Source organism: Rhea pennata, chromosome 28, assembly GCF_028389875.1.
Source record: "Rhea pennata isolate bPtePen1 chromosome 28, bPtePen1.pri, whole genome shotgun sequence".
NCBI lineage: Eukaryota > Metazoa > Chordata > Aves > Rheiformes > Rheidae > Rhea > Rhea pennata.
The window spans coordinates 5106066-5125426 of record NC_084690.1 but is presented as its reverse complement, the minus strand read 5'-3'; the positions used below and the strand labels follow the sequence as shown (position 1 = coordinate 5125426).

The following is a 19361-nucleotide window of genomic DNA, read 5'->3' as shown; positions in this document are numbered from 1 at the left end:
TAGCAGGAGCCTGGCGTTTTGCCCCGCGCCCGGGGGCTGCAGGCTCTCCGAGCACGGAGCCCAGCGAGAGGCTTCGGGGAAGGATGATGGGCAGAGAGGGAACCCGGCGCCAACTCCGTGGGAAAGCCCGTGTCTTTGGGACAGTAGCACGGGCGGAGGCGCTGGCTCACCCGAGCCACCAGGCGGGAGGGAAAACCTCACAGACCAATGAAAAATAACTTGCTGTGGGAATTTTTGACCTTTCATGGCTTCAAAATTCCCTGTTAGTATGTTCTCCTTTTCAGTCTTCTCCTTTCCAACCACAAAACAGAAGGTTTCTGTGAACAGGACTGTGTCAGAAAGCGTTATCGGACGTTGTTTCCTCTCTGGGGAAGATCCCCGCGCGCACCGGAGCCAGCGGGAGCCTGGACTGGCTGGTGCGCTGCCGGCGGGTGCCACGACGCCCGGCCGGGCGCTATTCCCGCTCCGCCGGCGGCAGCGAGCCGGCACCGGCAGCGGCGGGGCAAGCGCGACTGGGCAGCCCCCGCGAGGAAGAGGAAGAGGAAGAGGAGGAGGAAGAGGAGCACAGTGTGTGCCTGCCCGAGTGCCCCGGGGCCCTGCAGAGACCCTCTGCCCGGGGGCCGATGCTGCAGGAGCCGCGTGGGCAGCACAAAGTTGCTGCGGAAGGGGCCGAGCTTTGGGAAATCCGACCCCGGCACGGATGGACGGATGGACGCCCGCCTGCCCGGCGCGCGGCGGAGGAAGCTCTGTCCGTCCCACGAGGATGAATCTGGTGCCAGCTCCAGCCTGTTTGCATTTAAATCTGCCCTGCTGCCTCGGGAAACTTCCGTGCCTGGAAACGCGTCTCATCTCCCGAGAAGCGCGGGGCACTGGGGGGCTCAGTGACGCACCTCCAGCCGCGGAGGGCACCGCTGCTGCCCCCTCGGCGAGCCCGGCGCCGGCCCCCGATCGCCCGGCCGAGCGGCACGCGCAGCCCGGGCCAAGGCTGCAAAAGCTTCTTGCTTTGCAACCAAGTGGCGAAGATTAAATGGCCGCAGGATCGCAGCTCTCCGTGTCTCCCTGGCCCTTTTAAAAGCATCTGCTTGGTGCTATTTCTATGTGTAAATTAAATCGATCAGCTGCACTCTCCCCCTCTCCCCTCCTAAATTAAGTAGAGCTTTTAATCAAGTGATTTATGTTGAATTCACAGCCCTAGATTAAACTCGCAGTGCAGCAGCCAGGAGAAGGGGGAGCGGGGCTGGAGGTGTTCATAAATCATCATCCGCCCTGGGAGCTGCTTGGCAGGCGATGGGGAGAGATGGAGCTCGTGTTTACATCATCAGCAACGGCTGCTATCGCAATCTTCGGCTCATTTCCTGGGGTTACGAGGAGGGCAATTAAGCATGGTAATAGGCAGAGCGGCTGCAGCCGTGGCGCCCGCGCGCGCGCCGCGGCGCTGGGGACCGGCCGCCGGCGCGCGGCCCCCGGACCGCATGCCCTCCCTGGGGACGGCTGCGGCGGCGCGGAGCTGCCGGCCCGCCCGGGTGCCCCTGCTCCGGGGAGGACGGCACTGCCCCCGCGCAGCCGGAGGCGAGCGTGGGAGCCGGACCGGGCGCCGGGGCACCGGGCCGGCGGCTGCGTGCTTGTCTCGCTCGGCACCTTCGGTCCCTCCCAGCCTTCCTCTTTCTCGCCTTTTAAAGCCCTCCAGCTGCACAGGACCTCGACAATCTGCTGGCCCCAGCCCAGGGCCTGGCTGCTCTGCTCAGCGCCGAGCTGCGCTTTGTCTCGCTGCTGCCGGCGTCAGGAAACCTGCTTTGCAATTTCACCTTGCCGCCCGGCTCCGCGGGGCCTGGCAGCGGCGAGCAGCACAGCACAGCGGCGCGGGAGCACGGCAGCGCAGGAGCACGGCAGTTCTGGGAGCACGCCAGCATGGGATCACAGGGGTGCGGGAGTGTGGCAGCGTAGGAGCATGGCAGCGCGGGAGCACAGCGGCATGGGAGCACGGCGGTGCGGGAGCACAGGGCTGCAGGAGCACAGCGGCATGGGAGCACAGCAGCGTGGGAGCACGGTGGCACTCGAGTATGGTGGCACAGGGGTGCGGGAGCACGGGGGTGCAGGAGCACGGGGGCACGGGAGCACAGTGGCGCAGGATCCCGGCATGGGAACCCAGCGCCGCCGGCTCCGGCACCCCAGGGCGGGACCCGGCATCCTGCGCCCAGCGCGCCGCGGAGGCGAAGCCCCGCAGCCGCACCGTGGGCTCTGGCCCTCCTGGCGCGGGAGCCTGGCACTGCGCCCGCGAGGCTCCTGCTGTGCATCACTCCCCCTGACAGCCCGCGCACCAGCCACTGTCAAACACCACGGATCGGCTTGATTTCATCCAAACAAAACATCGCTTATGAACCGGGGCAGCTGCAGATAATTCCCACTCCCGTCAGAGCCCTGCCACTGTGCAGAGGGCTCAGGACGGATCCTGTGACGGATCGGGATCAGGATCGGGCCGGAGAGGTGCGGCGGGCGCCACGAGGGCAAGCCGGGGAGGGAAGGGAATACCCCTGGCACAAAACCCAGGGGAATTCCTGCCGCTCGGCACCCTCTAACTCTCCTGGTTCCCCTCCTTGCAAGGTTTGGCTCTTGAGCCCTTGTTCTACATTATTTTAAGCTGGAGTAAGCCTCAGTCTTCTTCATTACAAATTTATAACAGAGACAGAAAGCCTGCTAGGAATGTAATGCTCTAATACAGAGGGCCATAAATCTCAGCCTTTGTTGTGCTTGGGCCTCACTAAATCGGTGCTTTTCCCTCTGAATATTAATCTCCTGCAGAAGTGCTGAGCAGTGCATCTTTCACCAGCGGCTTTCTGGGGGAGAGGCTGACGCAGGAGAAAGGCCGGCCGGGGCGGCGGAGACCTTTCCCGCCGGCCGCCGACGGGGATGGCCGATCCCGCGGTGGCAGGTTGGCCCCTCAGGGGAGAAGGGAGGAGGTTTGGGGGGTCCTCCCGCGGGTCCCCAGCCGCGCTCCCGCCGTCCTGCTCCTCCGCAACGCGGGCAGCCAGGGCCGGAGCCGAATTCAGCCCGCTCCCCGCACGCAGAGCAGAGCCGAGTCCAGCTCGGGGCTAACACCCAAAGAGACATTTTACCGAGTCCCGACTCTGCAATATTCCCCTCTTTCCTAGCTCTGGTTGTAAAAGACCTCGTACCCCATCCGTACGTCCCAGGGAAGGGGGCGGGAGCTGAGCACAGTGCCTGGAATTTAATGCGCTCCCTCTGTTTCCCCCTCGCCGCCTCCTCCTCCTCCCCGCAAAGCAGGTCAGCACCCGTGCTCAAGTGCCTCCCCCCAGCACATAAAAGCCAGCTGGGCCGGCCGGCTGCAGCTCGACTTCCCCGGCCGGCCGGGAGCGTCGCACCAACCCCGCTTGGCTGCGGCTCCTCTCGCCTGCCCGGGGAGCAGCGACAGCGCTGGGGACGCCCGGGGGACGGATAAACCCTGCACGGAGCGGGAGCCGCGGGGAGGGCTGAAAGGTGTTTGGCACCAGCACGGCTGGAAAAGCTCTCCCCAAGCCAAAGCACACACTGGCCTGGATCTCTGCGAGGTTTAATTTGCCCGATGTTGCAGAACAGAATTCAGTAATTTATGGGCTCTGCTCAGTTAGTTTCCTTCGCTCCCTCTCGGTCGTCATGTAGCGAAAACGCTGACTTTCACCTTCCTCGTGCCTGTCTAGGGAGCAGAGCCCACGAAGCTGCGCTGGTTCATGGGGCGCCCGAGGCGCGGGGGGTCTGGTCCCAGGCACGCTGGTGCCAAGCCAGGCACACGAGTGCATCCCTCCGGGAACACCCGTCCCAAACCAGGCATGCAGGTGCATCCCCCTGGGAACGCCAGAGCCGAACCAGCCACACAGGTGCATCGCCCCAGGGCGCGGCGGAGCCGATGCATCCCCTTGGGAAGGCTGGAGTGAACCAGGCAGACGGGGCCTCCCTGCTGCCCCAGCACCGCCGGGCGCAGGCGTATGCAGCCCTGCTCCTGGGTGCCTGGCACAGAGGGAAAGCCTGGCACGGAGCTCCTCCCTGCTGCTGTACAGCACGTACACAAACCTGGGGAGGGACTTGTCTCTAAAATGGGGGGCACGCTGGGTTAGGTTAGGAGATGGAGTTTTGTCTTCTCTGGAAAACTCCGTGGTAGCTAACAAACGAGAGAGACAACAGCACCGCGAGAACCAAGGAGAAGCAGCTGAGAGGGGGAGGGACTTTCGGTCTGAAAATGAGTTTGTTCATAGGCATGTGCCCCAAGACTGTGCTTAGGTTCTGTTCAGCTCTGCTGAACTCCGGTGCTCAGCTCACTTCTAGGAGAAGGGGATTTTTTATTAGTAATTTGGTGCTGGTTTTAAGCCAAAAGTCAGAGCTGGCAGGTAATATCACTGCAAAACCAGGGGAGATCAAGCCTTGTTTCCAGATCTTTCTGAATTAAAAGAACAGCAGGAAAGCAAATGAGAAGTCACCCCTTGCGTGCCCGCTGGCATAGCTTTCCGAGGCAGGGAGGAGCCGGGGGAGCGGGATGCGCCGGACGCCCGGCTGAGCGCCGATGATGCAGTCCTGGTGGGCCCCGCGGATGGGGCACGCACGGGAAGCGGGCTCTGCGGGTGCTCTGCTCCCCGGGGAGCGCGCGGAGGAGGCTGCCTGCATCCAGCCTGCAAGCAGCCACACGAGCGCCTCTCGGCTGAGCGCCCGAGGAGATCCGCAGTGGTTGCATAACGCCCCGAGCACAATTAACCTCCCCTGCGAGACCAACCGCTGCTTCCCATGTTAATTATTGCTAATCACTGTAATGCCTGCAAAACCAGCGGAGAACGGGTCCCCACTGTGCTCCCACTGTGGCAGAAGGGAGACCGTGACGTTGTGTGGTTCTTTCACTCGCTTTGGGCAATCTGATGCCAGAACACCAATCTGGAATTTGCAGGTCCCAGCACCACAGCTACTCTAGCTAGGCACATACAGCTAGAAGAATCACCTAGGGCAGGTGTCCTGCAGTCACAGGCCCCTGCACACGGACCAGGTCACTCGCAGCTCTGGTGACAGCCCCCAGCGAAGCTGTTGAGACCGCGGAGCTGAGCAGCACTGGAGACATCCTGGTCTGCCTGAAGCATGTTCCCAGGCAATGTGGTGGTGGGGAAGAGAAAATCTTCTAGCTCTAGAGGCTACCCAGGGGAAATACGTTCTGCTGGGCCCTCGCACGGATGTGGTGGGTGAGTTTCAAGCAAGGCTGCAGAACTGAGTAGACATCTGACCCGAACAGATGGACCTGTTGCCCTGGCCAGAACACATCCACTGAACAACACAGGATGGTCCCTGTCAGCTGGACCATTTGAGCAGATCTGCTGCTCTTGCCTGAGCTGATCAACCCCCAAAAAAGCAAGTACTGAAGGAGCTATTATCTGCTTGTTTTACCTTAAACTTTCCTAGCCAATTGCTACCCACTGCTAGGGAGAGTTCAGTAGGGTTCAGAAGCTGGAACAGACACAGGACTTGAGCACCAGACTGGAGAACCTGACTTCTCTCATTACCCTGTATTATGTGGTATAAGATGTTCTCTTAAGATGTATTTAAAGAGTATCAGAGTAGTCTTTCAAGGGAACATTATCCTTTTGCAGGAAATTAAGGGTATTATCTCAGTAATTTTCTGCCCACTCCTTGCAACAAAACCGGAAAGCACCTAACAATTTGAAATTCAACTCCAACATCTTCAGTGCCCTAAAAACTTTGCAGGCTGCCAGAATAATGTCGTGCTTGTCCCTTGGCAGGGCCCCGACAACACTCAGAGCAGCAGTGAGTCCCAGTGGCTGAAGGAATTCCCCCCTTGCTACGCTGCCTCTGCCATGAGGGTGCTGCAGAGTGCCAGGATCTGGGGGACATCCCGTTCCCACAAGCCTAGCAGGGTCAGTGCAGCCCTGGGAAAACCACACAGGGCTTTGCCCCTCTCCAGCAGAAACACTAACTGGCTGAGATAATTCTTCTCCTGCTGATTCCCATCTCCCACTTATATCACGACATGTGAAAACAGCTTCCCTTGGCTTTCAGGTCTGGGGTAGAAAGGTCTTTAAAGCTGAGAAGGTAGAAAAAAAGCTTTTGCATAATTGCTTTTAACTAGTAGATTAGCTCTAGAAACAAGGGCCCAACAAGACAGTCCATCAGCTCAGCTCAGGTACCTCAGGATACCAGCTGATGAGCTGAGTGGTATTGTTTATTATTATTATTATTATTTTCTTTCCCTTATTCTGTATGGTTTGTCCTTTTATATTTGAGGTTGTTAAGTAGTCTTAAAACTGCTTTTTCCTTTTGGCTGGTAACTTCTGCATCTGCCTAAACAGCTGAGCTGCTGTAAGTGGAGATTTCTTTGAAAAAGTTACTTGTTAACTGGTGCTGCTATTAACTCTCCTTGTCTGTTGAGAAACTCAGTACTTGCCCCTTGTCTTACCAGAACACTGTGAATGTGTGTTTCTACTTAAAGCCCTCGTCCTCAGAGTCAGGTGATTCACAGGCACCTCAGATAACTCTCCTTAAGTAACTCCCGTCTCTTTGTGGGTAGGCTGGAAAACATGAAAATGTTGATTCTACAGTTCCAAAAGCAAGGACACCAAAATCTTTCCTTTATGCTCTTATCAGGAGAGCTGCATAGCTAGCACTGCCCAGCACACAGCCATACTTGTCCATGACACTGCTGCAATGAAACAGTGAATTACCTTTCCCTGTAATCTCTCCTGTGGCTTAGAAAGAAAGCAGGGGTCAGAATTACCTAGATCTAAGCAGAGCACTAGTACTGATTCAAAGTTTAGTGTTTCAGACCCTGTCTCCTAAACAACTGACAGCCTGGTCCTGTTCAGCTGTTTACATGTCTAAAATATTGATCTGCATGAGATGCAGTTTTAAGGCAGAGGAAAGAGATGAGCCTATTTCTTCTGCTCAAAGGATACCCTCTGGTCTTACTTGTTACATCAGACAGGTTTTTTTAACAGTCTACAAACACAGTAGCAGAGAGTTTAAAGGTTGACACAAAGTAAGGCCTGGTGAGCAATAAAAAGAAGAGCAGTGGAATAGTGTTTTTGTGCTGCTGTTACTTGTGCGGGGGTTTGTTTGGGAAGCTGGGAGCAGGGCATGGCTCCTGCACTCATGAGCTGCACTGTGCAGGGGAACCTGCTGGTGCCTGTGCAAGCTAGAGAGCCTCTCGTGTGTTACAGCTGTCCTACTGTGCAGAGCAGCTGCTGTGTTTATGCACACATGCATGGAAACCTAGGGCAACCCTATTTTGAACTAACATATGCTCCACTGGTGCTGAGTTGGGATCTTCCTGCGGCTTACTCTCCCCTTCATCTTTTGGAAGAGGCAGATGTGGTTTAGGGGAGACAGGCTCTCAGGCAGCACTATCCTGGCGTCTGCAAAGTGCCGCTCTGCCTGCAGAAAGCTCAGCTGCACAGCACTTGGGCAGGACTGCAAAATGTGAACTCACAAGGGGCCAGCCATGTAGTTCGCAAGTTCAAGTAACTTCATTTGCTGCTATTGGCTTGAGCTGGTCTGGACACAACAGCAGGGTCTGAGCTTTGAAGCTCAGCTGTTACTGCAGGCATGGAGAAAACAGAACACTTTGAAGTCCTGTTAGTGCTGAAAACACTTCATTACACTCTGCGCTAATGAATGGCTTATTCTGTGAATCTGAAATTATTTAACCATGATGGCTGCCTTCAGAAGGGCTCTGTCAAGAGGGCATTTCTGGGTAATGTTTCCTCTAGTGACTCTTAATTGCCCCTGGAAATCAAACAATTTCTCAGTCAAACTTTGTCTTCCCTGACATAGACATTGGCTTGTTATTGTAGGGTTGCGTGCAAGGGCCAGACTCTCTATGTGCTGTTCTGTTGTTGTAGGGTTGCAGCCAGCTCCTTAAAATGAGAAAGGGCTAGCAATGTGCTTTGTACATGTGGCTTTTATGTGTTGCTTGGGGAGCTGAAGCTTGAACCCAGCAGGGCTGTTGATTGTGTGTGTGTGAACTGGAGGATAGTGCTATGCACATGGCTGTCTTCCTTCCAAGCTGGCTCAGGTAGCCACAGAAACTGGGGAGCAGCAGAAACAGCAAATGAGATCTCAATACAATCACCAATATGACCTGTTTTTACAAGAGTCCCTTTAATGCTGCTTGCTGAATGTCACTTACATCTGGAGATAAGATCCTGGCTTAAATAAAAAGGGCTTCATAAATATTATGCAAACCTAGGATGTGTAAGGTCTCTGCATCTGTTTTTAAAGGCTTTTGAAGCCTAACATTTGGAACTAGCTCCCTGGGTCTAGTCCTACGAAATCGTAGCTCTCCATCTCCAATGATGAGTTCACAGCCCTGCCCAATGATGAGTACCTGAGGCATTGAAGGTCAGGATACATCAGCTACAAGGATGGAAGTAGGTAAGTACTGTGCTTAGGATTAAATCTGAGATGCTCCTGAACAAGTCAGTAACTTGCAGCAACCTGCTTGGGGGCACTTCCATACAAAAATTGAATGTTGCTGCTATCTGCTGGTGGGAAGTGGCACTGGCTACCCAGACATTGCATGGACATGGCTTTCTCATCTTCTGCATCCTGCTTAGGTCAGAGCTTGTTCATGGGACAGGCCAATCCCATGATGCAATAAGCCCAAGAATCAGACTCATTCTTTAGTAAATATACTGTGAATTTGCAGCATGCAGCCATATGAGGCTTTGACCAAAGCAAAGCCAGTGAAGTAAACTGCTAGACGCTACAGGTATAGCCTTTCTCATTCATGTTCTTGCACAAAGACATCTGGTACAGTCTTTGTACTTTTGAACAGTTGCATTTTTGCAGCTATGCTTCCTGCAGATGCAGGCAGGGAGAGAGGATCTGCTACTTCCTTTTAGTTATGTCAGGGATGAATGGCTAAGCAGTGCTCTTCTGGTATGAGGGAACTCTAAGGAGAAACAGCTCTTCCCATACACCTTAACTGTTTCTTACCAATCTTCAGTATTATAGGATACTGTGTCACTACATTTTGACTAGAGCACAACCACAATTCATTGTTTACTGCCTGAATTTACCACTCCGCTCTGTAGAAACAAGGAAACACACTATTACAGTCTTGCAACACATCCTGTTCAAAGACTTATTGTTGAGTTGAAAAGTAATGGGTCACCAATTACTTGATGTAAAACTGCCAGAGAGGGCAGTTCTCACAGCCTGGTAGAGGAGCCAGGCACAGCCTTGCATTTGATTAGATATCATCAGTCATTTCCAGCACAGAGAAAACATTGGCTGAGACTTATTTGTGTGACTGATGCATTGCCCAGTTACTACATGGTCCCTTTTCATTGTGCAAGAAAAAAAAGTCCCTTGATAATAGTAATGTAAAGTATTGACTGTTGGCAAAGAATGGGAGCTTGAGGTAGTGTAGCAGAGCTGGGGAAAAAATCATCAATAGTAATGGAATTTTTGCATGTACTTGCTATCACGGGACAGGAATCAGTTCTCTCCAATTGGATTAGTATTAGCTAAACTACACATCATATGGAGATCGCTCTTGAGCTGCAATTATGTAACACTATTTGCAAACAAATCTGAGATCTGAAACCTTGGCTGTGTGGCAGTGACTCTCTGATAACTGTACCTGCTTTTCTACTTCTCTGACTACATCCTTAACTCCCAGGGAACACTCATATAAGTCAATTACTCTGGCTTCTGAACTGACACAGCAGCTTCTAAGTAAGAGTGACTTAAGATAATGAAGTTCTATGACTGAACTGCCTGAGTGGAGTTATCTCAGTATCTACAGCAATAACTTATTTGAGCTCATTTCACAGTTTTCTCTCATCTTGCACTTTAAGAAACCCTTTGCAACATTGCACTGAGCTTACATTATCAAATAGATTAAGTTTCCTCCTGTCTGTAAAAGCATAGCTCTTCTTACTTGTCCTGAATTCAGGAATTATATCTAACCATTTGCATGTTCCAGCTGTAATACAGAAATCACTTGCATTCTTTTACTTCTACATTACTGACCTCAGCGTTCAACACAGTGAAATCTTGTACTGAATGAAGCCTGTCCTCAGCTCTTTGGGAAAAGGCTTTTCTAGAAGAAGCAGGCTCTGCAGACAAGTCAGTTCTGTTCAAATGATAGCAACCGTCAGTGTCATCAAGGAGATAAAGCTTTCTGTTGAATAGACTGGTAGCCAAAGGCTATTCTATCTGCGTCAGCAAAGTAATGCCTACTAGCAACACCTCACCCGTGCTAAACTGAAGCAGGAGTGACACTTGAGCAATGGGGCATTTATTGGAACAACATTGCTCTAGTTTACTAACCACCAGTTAAAAAAAATACAGATATTCACCTTCGCATACTGCTTGTACTAACAAGACAGAGATGCAGATATAGAAGCATACTAATCAAAAAGCACAGTACAATGCTGTCTTCTGCAAGCTGCTTCTGCATTGCTACTAAGTAACATATTTTAAAGTGCTGATAACACCTGACTGGCTTTTTAGGGTTGGATTGTTCTAAAGGCCATCTGACCTCTAAAAGAGATGTTTCATTCTACTTAGCACCAAGTTTAACTTTAATTTTACAGTAAATATAAATATCATTTTTAATGTCCATGAAGTGAATAATTTTTGAACATTTAAATAGGCCAAAGTCCAAAAATTAACAAATTCTAAAAACAGCTTTTCATATACAATCTACCAAGAAAACAGTCAACACTGGAGTGTATGAAGAATTACTTGTAATGTGTTAAGTCTGAGAGCACTTGCTGCTGCATAGTTCTGAGCCTGATAAGGTTTACCAAGTCTTACTTCAGACTCGAGAAATGTGTGTGCACCTCCAATTGCTGCCCCCAGCATGTGAGCCAGCAAGATCCTGAAAAATGCAAGTCTGTCTTCTGCTGCAACAGTGTTTGGCACCTGGGCAGGTCCCCTGCTGCAGCAGCTACTGATGGGTGTGGGTGCTCATGGAGTGGAAGCTGTCCTCTTAAAGCACGGTAGGCCAGAGGAGAACAGTAAAGTCTTTCTGAACAGTTCAAACACACCCATGAGTAGAGCACTGGTCCTCCTCTCCTTCGCAGTGGCTAATCTCTTCTGTACAAATATGACCGTTAAATGCAATAGCTACGTGGTCATTTTGTGCACTAATTATAGGCTGAACCATGCAAACCAGGATCAAGGCCTGTAAAGCTGCAGCAGCAGGGAAAGCTGCAAGCCCTGGCTGTAGGGCTAAGCTCTTGAACAGGATTTCAAACTGCAGAATGGGCTTTCCTGCAGCTCCTGCCTAGCTCACCCTGTGCTCAGGCCTTCATGAAAATGAAAAGCTGTCTTACCTAAAGTTTACAAGCATGTACACCTGTTCAGTAAGAAACAGCACAGACAATAACATAAATATTTAGATATTTACAACATAAGTTAAAATGGTGTGTGTAAAGGATGCAGTACAAATGAGAAGCTGGCTCCATCTAGACAGCTGTAGCATGGCCTAGCTGCTAATAAGCCTGGAATAGACTGAGAGGCCCCTTAGGGCTACTGACACCTTTGTGTGTAAAGCAGCCTCCTGGAAAACTGCTCTTCTAGTTCAAGGAGGTGGAGAGATGAAAGCTTTTCTCTTCATGTTGGACAGTTCATGCTGGCTTCAGGCTAAACTCCATTGGCACTGGCCTTGCTGCTCTGAGATGCTTCCATTTTAGTCTAAATGTAAAAGAAAGCCGCAGACTTTAGGCAGTACCAATATAAATGCTTTTCAAAATCTGAAACTTTCTGAAGCAAGGATCTTCCACTTAATATGGGAAGCTGTTCTAGAGAGTAACAGTTGACTGAGACCAAAGCTCCTCAGGGTAAAAGCGTTCTCCCAATTGTCTAAAGCAGGCATCCTTGATCCATGTGTAAGCAGCTAAATTTAAATCAAATATTTGAAGAACGAAAACAATACAGAAAAAAAGGCATTCACTGTAGAAATGTCTTTAAAGATGCAGAACAATCCTGGTTCTGACTGAAGGCTGGTCTATTCCAGTGGTCAAAAGCAGATGCTTAGGCAGGAGTACGAACATGAACAGAACACACTGATAATTCCCCAGAATGTTCCCCTACCTACCCCAATTTGACTGGAGTCTTCCTCAGCCATATGTGGTATCTTTTGTATTTAACAAACCTTGATGCGGTTCTCTTCCATAAATTTCTCCAGTCACTCCCTGAACTAAATATCCACAAAATCTTGTAGAATAGAGTTCTGCAGCTTGACTACAAGCTGTGTGAAGAAAGATCTCCTTTAGAACAGCCAAATAATTTTTAAAATCTTACCTCTTGTGTTGATGGCTTAAGTGATACTTCTGAGACTGGCAGTTTCGCTGATGACTGAGATATGAATTCTTCATTCTTTAAGGAAAAAGGAGTTTTAACTCACAGAACCCTATCAGAAAACAAAGCTGTAGCTAGACCCTGTGCAGTCCCTTCCCCTATCTGAATAAGGCAGTTCCCTGCAAGGCATGTTTTTGAAAGCTATATGCTAGCATTTCCATCATCTCTCCTAGATTACTCAACAGAGCTATTTGGAAATCCTCCTTACAGCTGACACAATATTCCCCTTCTATCAGTTTGGACTAATGAGTTCTTCTATATTCAGAACCAAAAGCTTGGGCTTTCTTTATCTAGGTATTTTGGCTCTTTTTGCTGTGGACAAAAAAGCCCAAGTTCACTAGGAGAGCTGAAAACAAGTCACCTTTAACCAGTTTCTGTTAGCTAAATGTACCTGGATTGAAGATGACTTTATTCGCTTTATATGAATAAAGCAACTTAAAAGCTTGTGAGTCTTCTGCTGAAAGCCAGGAATGTGGCATTGAATAACAAGCTGTTTCCATCAGTAGGACCAGACATGCCACAGCAGACCTCTTTACCTTTTCATTGATTGTTACCTTGTTAAGACAGTCACTGTGAGGCTCTCAGGGGCAAAAACATGCACACAGTGCAAGAATATAAACTGTTTGTGCTCTGTGCAACGGTGTCACATTGCTCCCCCACCCCAGCTTCAGAAAGGTTTGCTCTTCCCAAAGGTCACAGCACTATACATTCATTTTTCTACTTGTAGACTGTTATCTTCTAACCTTTCTTCCCTGTACAATGGGGGCAGAATCCACTAAAGTCTCTTGATCGTCAGGAAGAGGTGACATGACTTCTTCGGTAGTTTCATCTACCTAAGGAAGAACATATAACTCAGACAGATGACTTCTCCACTTTGAGGATCAAAGAAGTTTCATGTATCTCAGTACTTCATTGTTTATAATGTATAAACGTCTAAACTATTAACTTGAAAGCTTTATTCAAACAACTCACCTTATTTTGTGGTACCTGAACAGATTGTGGCTTTATATCTATCAAGTACAAGGCACGGGAAAGCAGGAGTAGAGAAGGTGGAACATTCTCTTTTAAATGTAGATCTAGCCACTATTAGAAGAAAAAAGAAGGAAAAGTTATTTTATATTGGCTCTAAGACATACATTTAAACTTTGTACTCATGTATATTGCACTTCTTGTCCTTAAATATCTTAAAGCCACTTTGGATTTGGCTAATACAGTTTTAAGTTACCACAATGAGAAGAAATAGTTTAGAAGAGCTAAGAACACTGTATGGAACAGATAACATAGAGGAAACTTCCAGAGTTAGAGCCACTGGTGAGGTACCAACATCACTACTTACGAATAGCCAACAACGAAAGCTAAGTACTTTGAATTCTCAATAGATTACCCAAAATATAGCACCTACATCAGTATCCATAATTTGAATGCTTATAAAAGACCAGTGTTGGCTCTATTACAAGTCTTTGCTCTTTTAGAAGCTTAAAACATCTTTGTTCCCTCATTCTGTTTCTACTAAGCCTTGATGCTTTTTGTTTTTCTCTTTAGTCTATGCCATAATCTGGGTATTTCATGTTTTAAAGCTCAGCTATGCAGGTAAGGATCAGTCTAAAAACACTTGCAGGAATTCTCAGTGAGACCTGTGCCCGTTTGATCTGAACACTGCACGCTATTCTGTCCTAGAAGAAACCTTGCCAAGCAAGAGTAGACCTGATCAGATTCTACTTGCCTGTCTGAGCTGTTCCTTCAGTTGTTCTGCTGAGAGACCCAACGATCGCATTCCTCTAGCTCTGCATGCACTCTGAAGTTCAGACACACTCAAGCCATTAACTCCTTCCTTGGCAATCATCTGAAATGAAAAGGAACGTTCCTGTCTTGGCATACAATAAGCTAAAAACCTGATGTGCTTGAAAAGCTTGAGGCCAAAGAACTATCTGCTTAGATAAATATGCGTAAAGTGACAGTAATACAAAAAGACAAGACAGAACTGACTCTTGTGGATAATTTATTCTCTCATTGAAAGCTGTCAATCTTCAGCTACAGAAGGTGGAAAAACTTTGGCCTTGACTTCTGAAGTACTAATGAGAATGTTTTTACTTTTCCATGTAATCCTGCAGGTTTGAATTTGCCTGCAGGTGGGTAATCCTGATTACTGTCAAGACTGCACACTTTAAAGTTGAACCTGTAGTTGCATATGCCTTTCAGAGCTGGCCACATCTTACTAGTAAGTAGTTCTTTAGTCTTTCTTCCACATTCTAGTAAGAGTTTTAACACCGTTTCAAATCAAAATTTCTACAAAGTCACAGAATGTAGGCTGGAGGGGACTTCTAGAGGTCCCCAGTCCGGCTTCTCATTCAAAGCAAAGTTAGCTTCAAACTTGCTTCATACCGCTCAGTCTTTTCCACGTGTGTTTTGATTCTCCCTCAAGAATGGGGATTCCTCTGGGCAACCTGTTCCTTTTATTCTTTTCTGTTTTTTCAGTTCACCACATCAATTTGTTTTCCTCGCTATCAAGTTGGAATTTTCCTTGCTGCAACTTACAACCATTTCCTATCATCTTTTTGCTATGTATCTCAAAGTCTGGCTCCCCTCTGTCAATAAATCCCCTTAGCTGAAAGAAGCAAGCAGACTGCCTCTTAGCTGGGTTTGTTCAGCCTGGAGAAGGCCACTTCATAAGCTACTACATAAATTCACATTGAGCTCAGTTGGTTAGAACCTGTGGTTCCCCCTCCCCCACAGTACTTATTACAGAATTAGAATCTTATTTTACAAATTAGCATGACTCCAGAATAAAAGCATAAGGGTATATTAAACTTCACACATCCCAGGATGGAGTGTGGGCAGTGACACGTCTTACATAAGATGGCTAATCTGCGGTTCAGAGGGCAGAACTTCAGACAGCCAAGAAGTGTGTATTCCATCTGAGCAGTCTCTATGCTATTTTAAACTTACCTCGTCATCTGTCTTGATAGTCCTGAGTCTCAAAAGAAGTTGAAAGCGAAGCAGATTGTTGGTGCCGATGGGCTGTAGCTCAAGCAATTTGCATAGAGCTACCAACTGTGGCCGTTCCAGGTGTTCCAGGGTCAGTTCATCCTCAAAGAGCTTGGAGAAGCGCACGATCTCTTGAGTACTGGGCTGGTGACCAGTGTGACGAATCTGAACAACAAACCAAAGGCACTACAGCCAAAAGCCATTCAAACAAAAACAGGATCATGGTTTCCAAACTCTCTTCCCCCTCTAAAGGAACCCCTTCCCATTTCTCACACTGGCACTCCTGTTTCTTGCTGGAGACAAAGAATGATATAGTTAAAAGCCTAATGTAAAAAGGTGCCTTTGAGTAGCCACTCAAAGGATTTCACAGGGTAAAACTGTTGTTCCACTGTTATCCCCAGCACAGCCCATTTTACCTGGTGCACATAGGAAGAGAATTGTTTTCCTTCTCCTGTATCTGCTTTGTTCCTTTTGGCCATCTCTGCAATGGTCTCCTGCAGGAACTTTGCTAACTCCAGCTTTGCATTTAATCTCTTTTTTTGCTTTTCTTCCTTCATTTTGGAAACAAGATACAATTAGAAATTCCACTTGAAAAGTGAGAGTGAGCAGGACTCTGGGAAAGAGCGAGACTTCGGTACTAAATTCAACAGGTTTTGATTCATTTAGAAAATCAAATTGTTCACCACTACCATCATCAAACTACTCTTGATATTTTTTTTTAGGTCTGAGTAGTAAAAATACATATCTTTGTCATTCTCAGGTACCAGGCTAATTCTACCAACAAGACATGTGCATACATGCCTACACTTTAATGTTTCAAAATGTTTGATTTGTGGCTTGAACAATCTAGTAATTGTCTTAAACTCACAGAGCTCAGGATTACTTTGGTTAGATACTATCCTTCTCTGCTAGTGGCTAAATGTCTGTGGCTCAATGCAATGGAGTACAAAATATCTTCAAAAAGGACACAAACCTTTTTTGACTCTGTCTCAAACGTTGAGGGCAGCATTTCAGGGAAGATTTTCAAGAATACAGGTAACAGAAATTCCATGAAGGGCACAATGACAAATACCAGGAAAGGAACCAGCCGGAAGAGATCTGCACAAGTTCTGAGCAACTGTACAAAGAAGAGCACAGCATGGATTATTTTTCAACTCTGCAAAAAATTTGTTCTAAAGAAACTTGGAAAATGAGAGGTTACAATAAGCTGCTTAATGCATTTTAGCAAGGTGTCTGGCACGTACCCTTCGTCTCTCTCTCCTAGTGAGAACCTGACCATGTAACAGCCTCCACAGCATCCTGGCAGCAACCTTAGTGTCGATCCAAAGCAAGTGGAATCCATTGTAGTAATGTTTCAATTCATCCACAATTTTTTGGTGTAACGACTTTTTTCCCACAGCAGTCTCTGTTCCTTGTTTTGTTGGAGTTTTAAGAGGCTCAGTGCCCTGGTTTACAGTACTTCGGCTGGGCGGAGGTTTATCTTGAAGCTCCTGATGCAAGTAAGTGGATGTGTGAAATGTTCGCACAACTTTAGTTCCTGAATGAGGTAGGCCAGTGCCCAGCTGTGCGTGGTGCAATATCTGCTGGGTTTTGGAGTGTCTTATGCAAGTCCCATTTAAATGAGAATCCACTAGTTGGACAAAAGCAACTGCAGGAGAATACGGAGAACTGGAGTGCACAAGGAGATGGGAGCTTCTGAAAATGGAAGTGTATTTAAGCAAGTGACACTACATTGTGTCCGAGCTAACTAAACTTTACATATAAATTAATGCTCTCAGTGCCAGATTAATCTTGTGGAATTACTCTTGCAACTCTCTCAGTATCTGAGGTTCTGATCCTTCACCAAAAGATAAAATACTGAGAATTTGTTTCATGTTACTAACTTTTCTCTGAGAAGAGTAAGTGAAGACTACAGATCTCTTCTAGAAAGCCCTTCTAGCAATTGCATTGGCTAAAATTTACCAGTTGCAAACTAAGAAAAAGCAAAACATTATTTTTTCCCATGTGTTTTGAAACTGATACTCTGCATTTGCTCTCTCTCATACTTCCCCTGTCAGCAACATGCTGAACACTGGAGAGAGACATGTGGTTAGATAATTGGAGCTCTTATTTGTGTAAGGACAGGATGAAAAGACCTCAGACTAATATAGATTACAGTCATTGCAGAAAACCCTTGTGTTTTACATAAACCAAACTTAACACTACTAGTACTTGGCCAGTTAGTCTCTTGTGGAAGTTTGGGCCATGTCAACTTTAGTTTAAAGCATTGGTTTTGCCCTGAACTGTACACTATCAAACACCAGAACAGCACCAGTCACCCTTAACATAGAGTGTTACGAAGCAAGAGAGCCTCCTCATTTCCATATGCATGAGTGACCATCCCTAGCTTAATTACTAATTTAATAACAATTCAGTATGAAAACTAACAGGAAGGAATGCTCAAGTATGAAGTACATGTAAAAAAATAAGCATTCTATACCTTACCTTGACCTAGCTATTGCACACAGCATGCTGCAGCTGTAGAAGGCCATGGTGCCACGGAGTTATCAGCTCTGACTGGATGCCAAGAGCAGAGGGACGGTCATTTCCAACGACAGCGACAGCGGCTGACCCGGGTGCCAGAGGCTCAGGGAGCCGGCGGAGAGCGTTGCAGCCGTCCGCCGGAGACGTCCGTCCGTGCCGGGGGGCCGAGCCCTGGCAGGGCACCGCTGCGGCGCCTCTCACGCATCACCTCCTCCGCTGTGCTGCTGTGGTCAGTGCGAGGGGAAGGTGTCAGCACCACGGGGGCTACGGGCAGCTCTGTGGGAGGCACCCCCCTCATCCCCCCCAAGTCAGGAAGGGCCCAAGTGTCCTGGTGCTGATCCAGCCCCTCTCCCCCCTCCAAAGCCGGACGGGCCCGGGTGTCCCAGTGCTGATCCAGCCCCTCTCTCCCCAAAAAACTGGGAAGGGCCCAAGTGTCCCGGTGCTGATCCAGTCCCTCTCCCCCCCCCCAAGCTGGACGGGCCTGGGTGTCCTGGTGCTGATCCAGTCCCTCTCCCCCCTCCAAAGCCGGACGGGCCCGGGTGTCCCAGTGCTGATCCAGCCCCTCTCCCCCCCCCCCCAAGCTGGACGGGCCCGGGTGTCCCAGTGCTGATCCAGTCCCTCTCCCCCCTCCAAAGCCGGACGGGCCCGGGTGTCCCAGTGCTGATCCAGCCCCTCTCCCCCCCCCCAAGCTGGACGGGCCCGGGTGTCCCAGTGCTGATCCAGTCCCTCTCCCCCCTCCCAAGCTGGATGGGCCCGGGTGTCCCAGTGCTGATCCAGCCCCTCTCCCCCCTCCAAAGCCGGATGGGCCCGGGTGTCCCAGTGCTGATCCAGCCCCTCTCCCCCCTCCAAAGCCGGACGGGCCCGGGTGTCCCAGTGCTGATCCAGTCCCTCTCCCCCCTCCAAAGCCGGACGGGCCTGGGTGTCCCAGTGCTGATCCAGCCCCTCTCCCCCCTCCAAAGCCGGACGGGCCCGGGTGTCCCAGTGCTGATCCAGCCCCTCTCCCCCCCCCCAAGCTGGACGGGCCCGGGTGTCCCAGTGCTGATCCAGTCCCTCTCCCCCCTCCCAAGCTGGATGGGCCCGGGTGTCCCAGTGCTGATCCAGTCCCTCTCCCCCCTCCAAAGCCGGACGGGCCTGGGTGTCCCAGTGCTGATCCAGCCCCTCTCCCCCCTCCAAAGCCGGATGGGCCCAGGTGTCCCAGTGCTGATCCAGCCCCTCTCTCCCCAAAAAACTGGGAAGGGCCCAAGTGTCCCGGTGCTGATCCAGCCCCCCAAAAAACGCTGGACCCACGGACGCCAGCCCCCCCTCCCCGGCTGGCCCCGGGTGTCCCGGTGCCGGCTCCTCCCCCTCCCCCCCAACGGCCCCCTCACCGCCGCCCCGCTTCCCGCAGAGGGCCCGGCCGCCGCCTCAGTCCGCCCGCGGAGGACCATCACGCCCTGCCCCAAGCGCTCTAGCCCGCCGCGCGCCGCTCTATGGTTCTCCTGCCGTCACGCCAGAGC

The 19361-nt window shown here is 49.8% G+C and overlaps 1 protein-coding gene across 2 annotated transcripts; it reads right to left on the bottom strand.

Moving 5' to 3' along the window:
* Positions 1–10243: 10243 nt before the first annotated feature.
* Positions 10244–19361, bottom strand: LETM2 (leucine zipper and EF-hand containing transmembrane protein 2). Of its 2 annotated transcripts, none has more exons than XM_062596965.1 (11): positions 19233–19361; positions 17827–18089; positions 16587–17037; positions 16316–16459; positions 15759–15893; positions 15304–15507; positions 14081–14200; positions 13330–13440; positions 13101–13190; positions 12301–12375; positions 10244–11691 (listed from the first exon to the last, which is right to left on the bottom strand). In XM_062596965.1, the coding sequence occupies exons 2-11, from the start codon at positions 17871–17873 to the stop codon at positions 11641–11643; spliced, it is 1428 nt and encodes a 475-aa protein (XP_062452949.1). In that variant the 5' UTR covers positions 17874–18089; positions 19233–19361; the 3' UTR covers positions 10244–11640. The 2 variants fall into 2 exon arrangements, with proteins under 2 accessions (XP_062452949.1, XP_062452950.1); XM_062596966.1 differs by having other exon boundaries at positions 17827–18086.

What these genes read in the sequence shown, in the direction of transcription:
- LETM2 (XM_062596965.1), bottom strand. Translation starts at nt 17,873, where the DNA reads ATGGCCTTCTACAGCTGCAGCATGCTGTGTGCAATAGCTAGGTCAAG. An exon ending in TGTGCAATAGCTAGGTCAAG is followed by an intron (nt 17,038 to 17,826) that starts GTAAGGTATAGA and finishes TTCCATTTTCAG; the next exon opens with AAGCTCCCATCTCCTTGTGC. An exon ending in TTGAGACAGAGTCAAAAAAG is followed by an intron (nt 15,894 to 16,315) that starts GTTTGTGTCCTT and finishes TCCAAAATGAAG; the next exon opens with GAAGAAAAGCAAAAAAAGAG.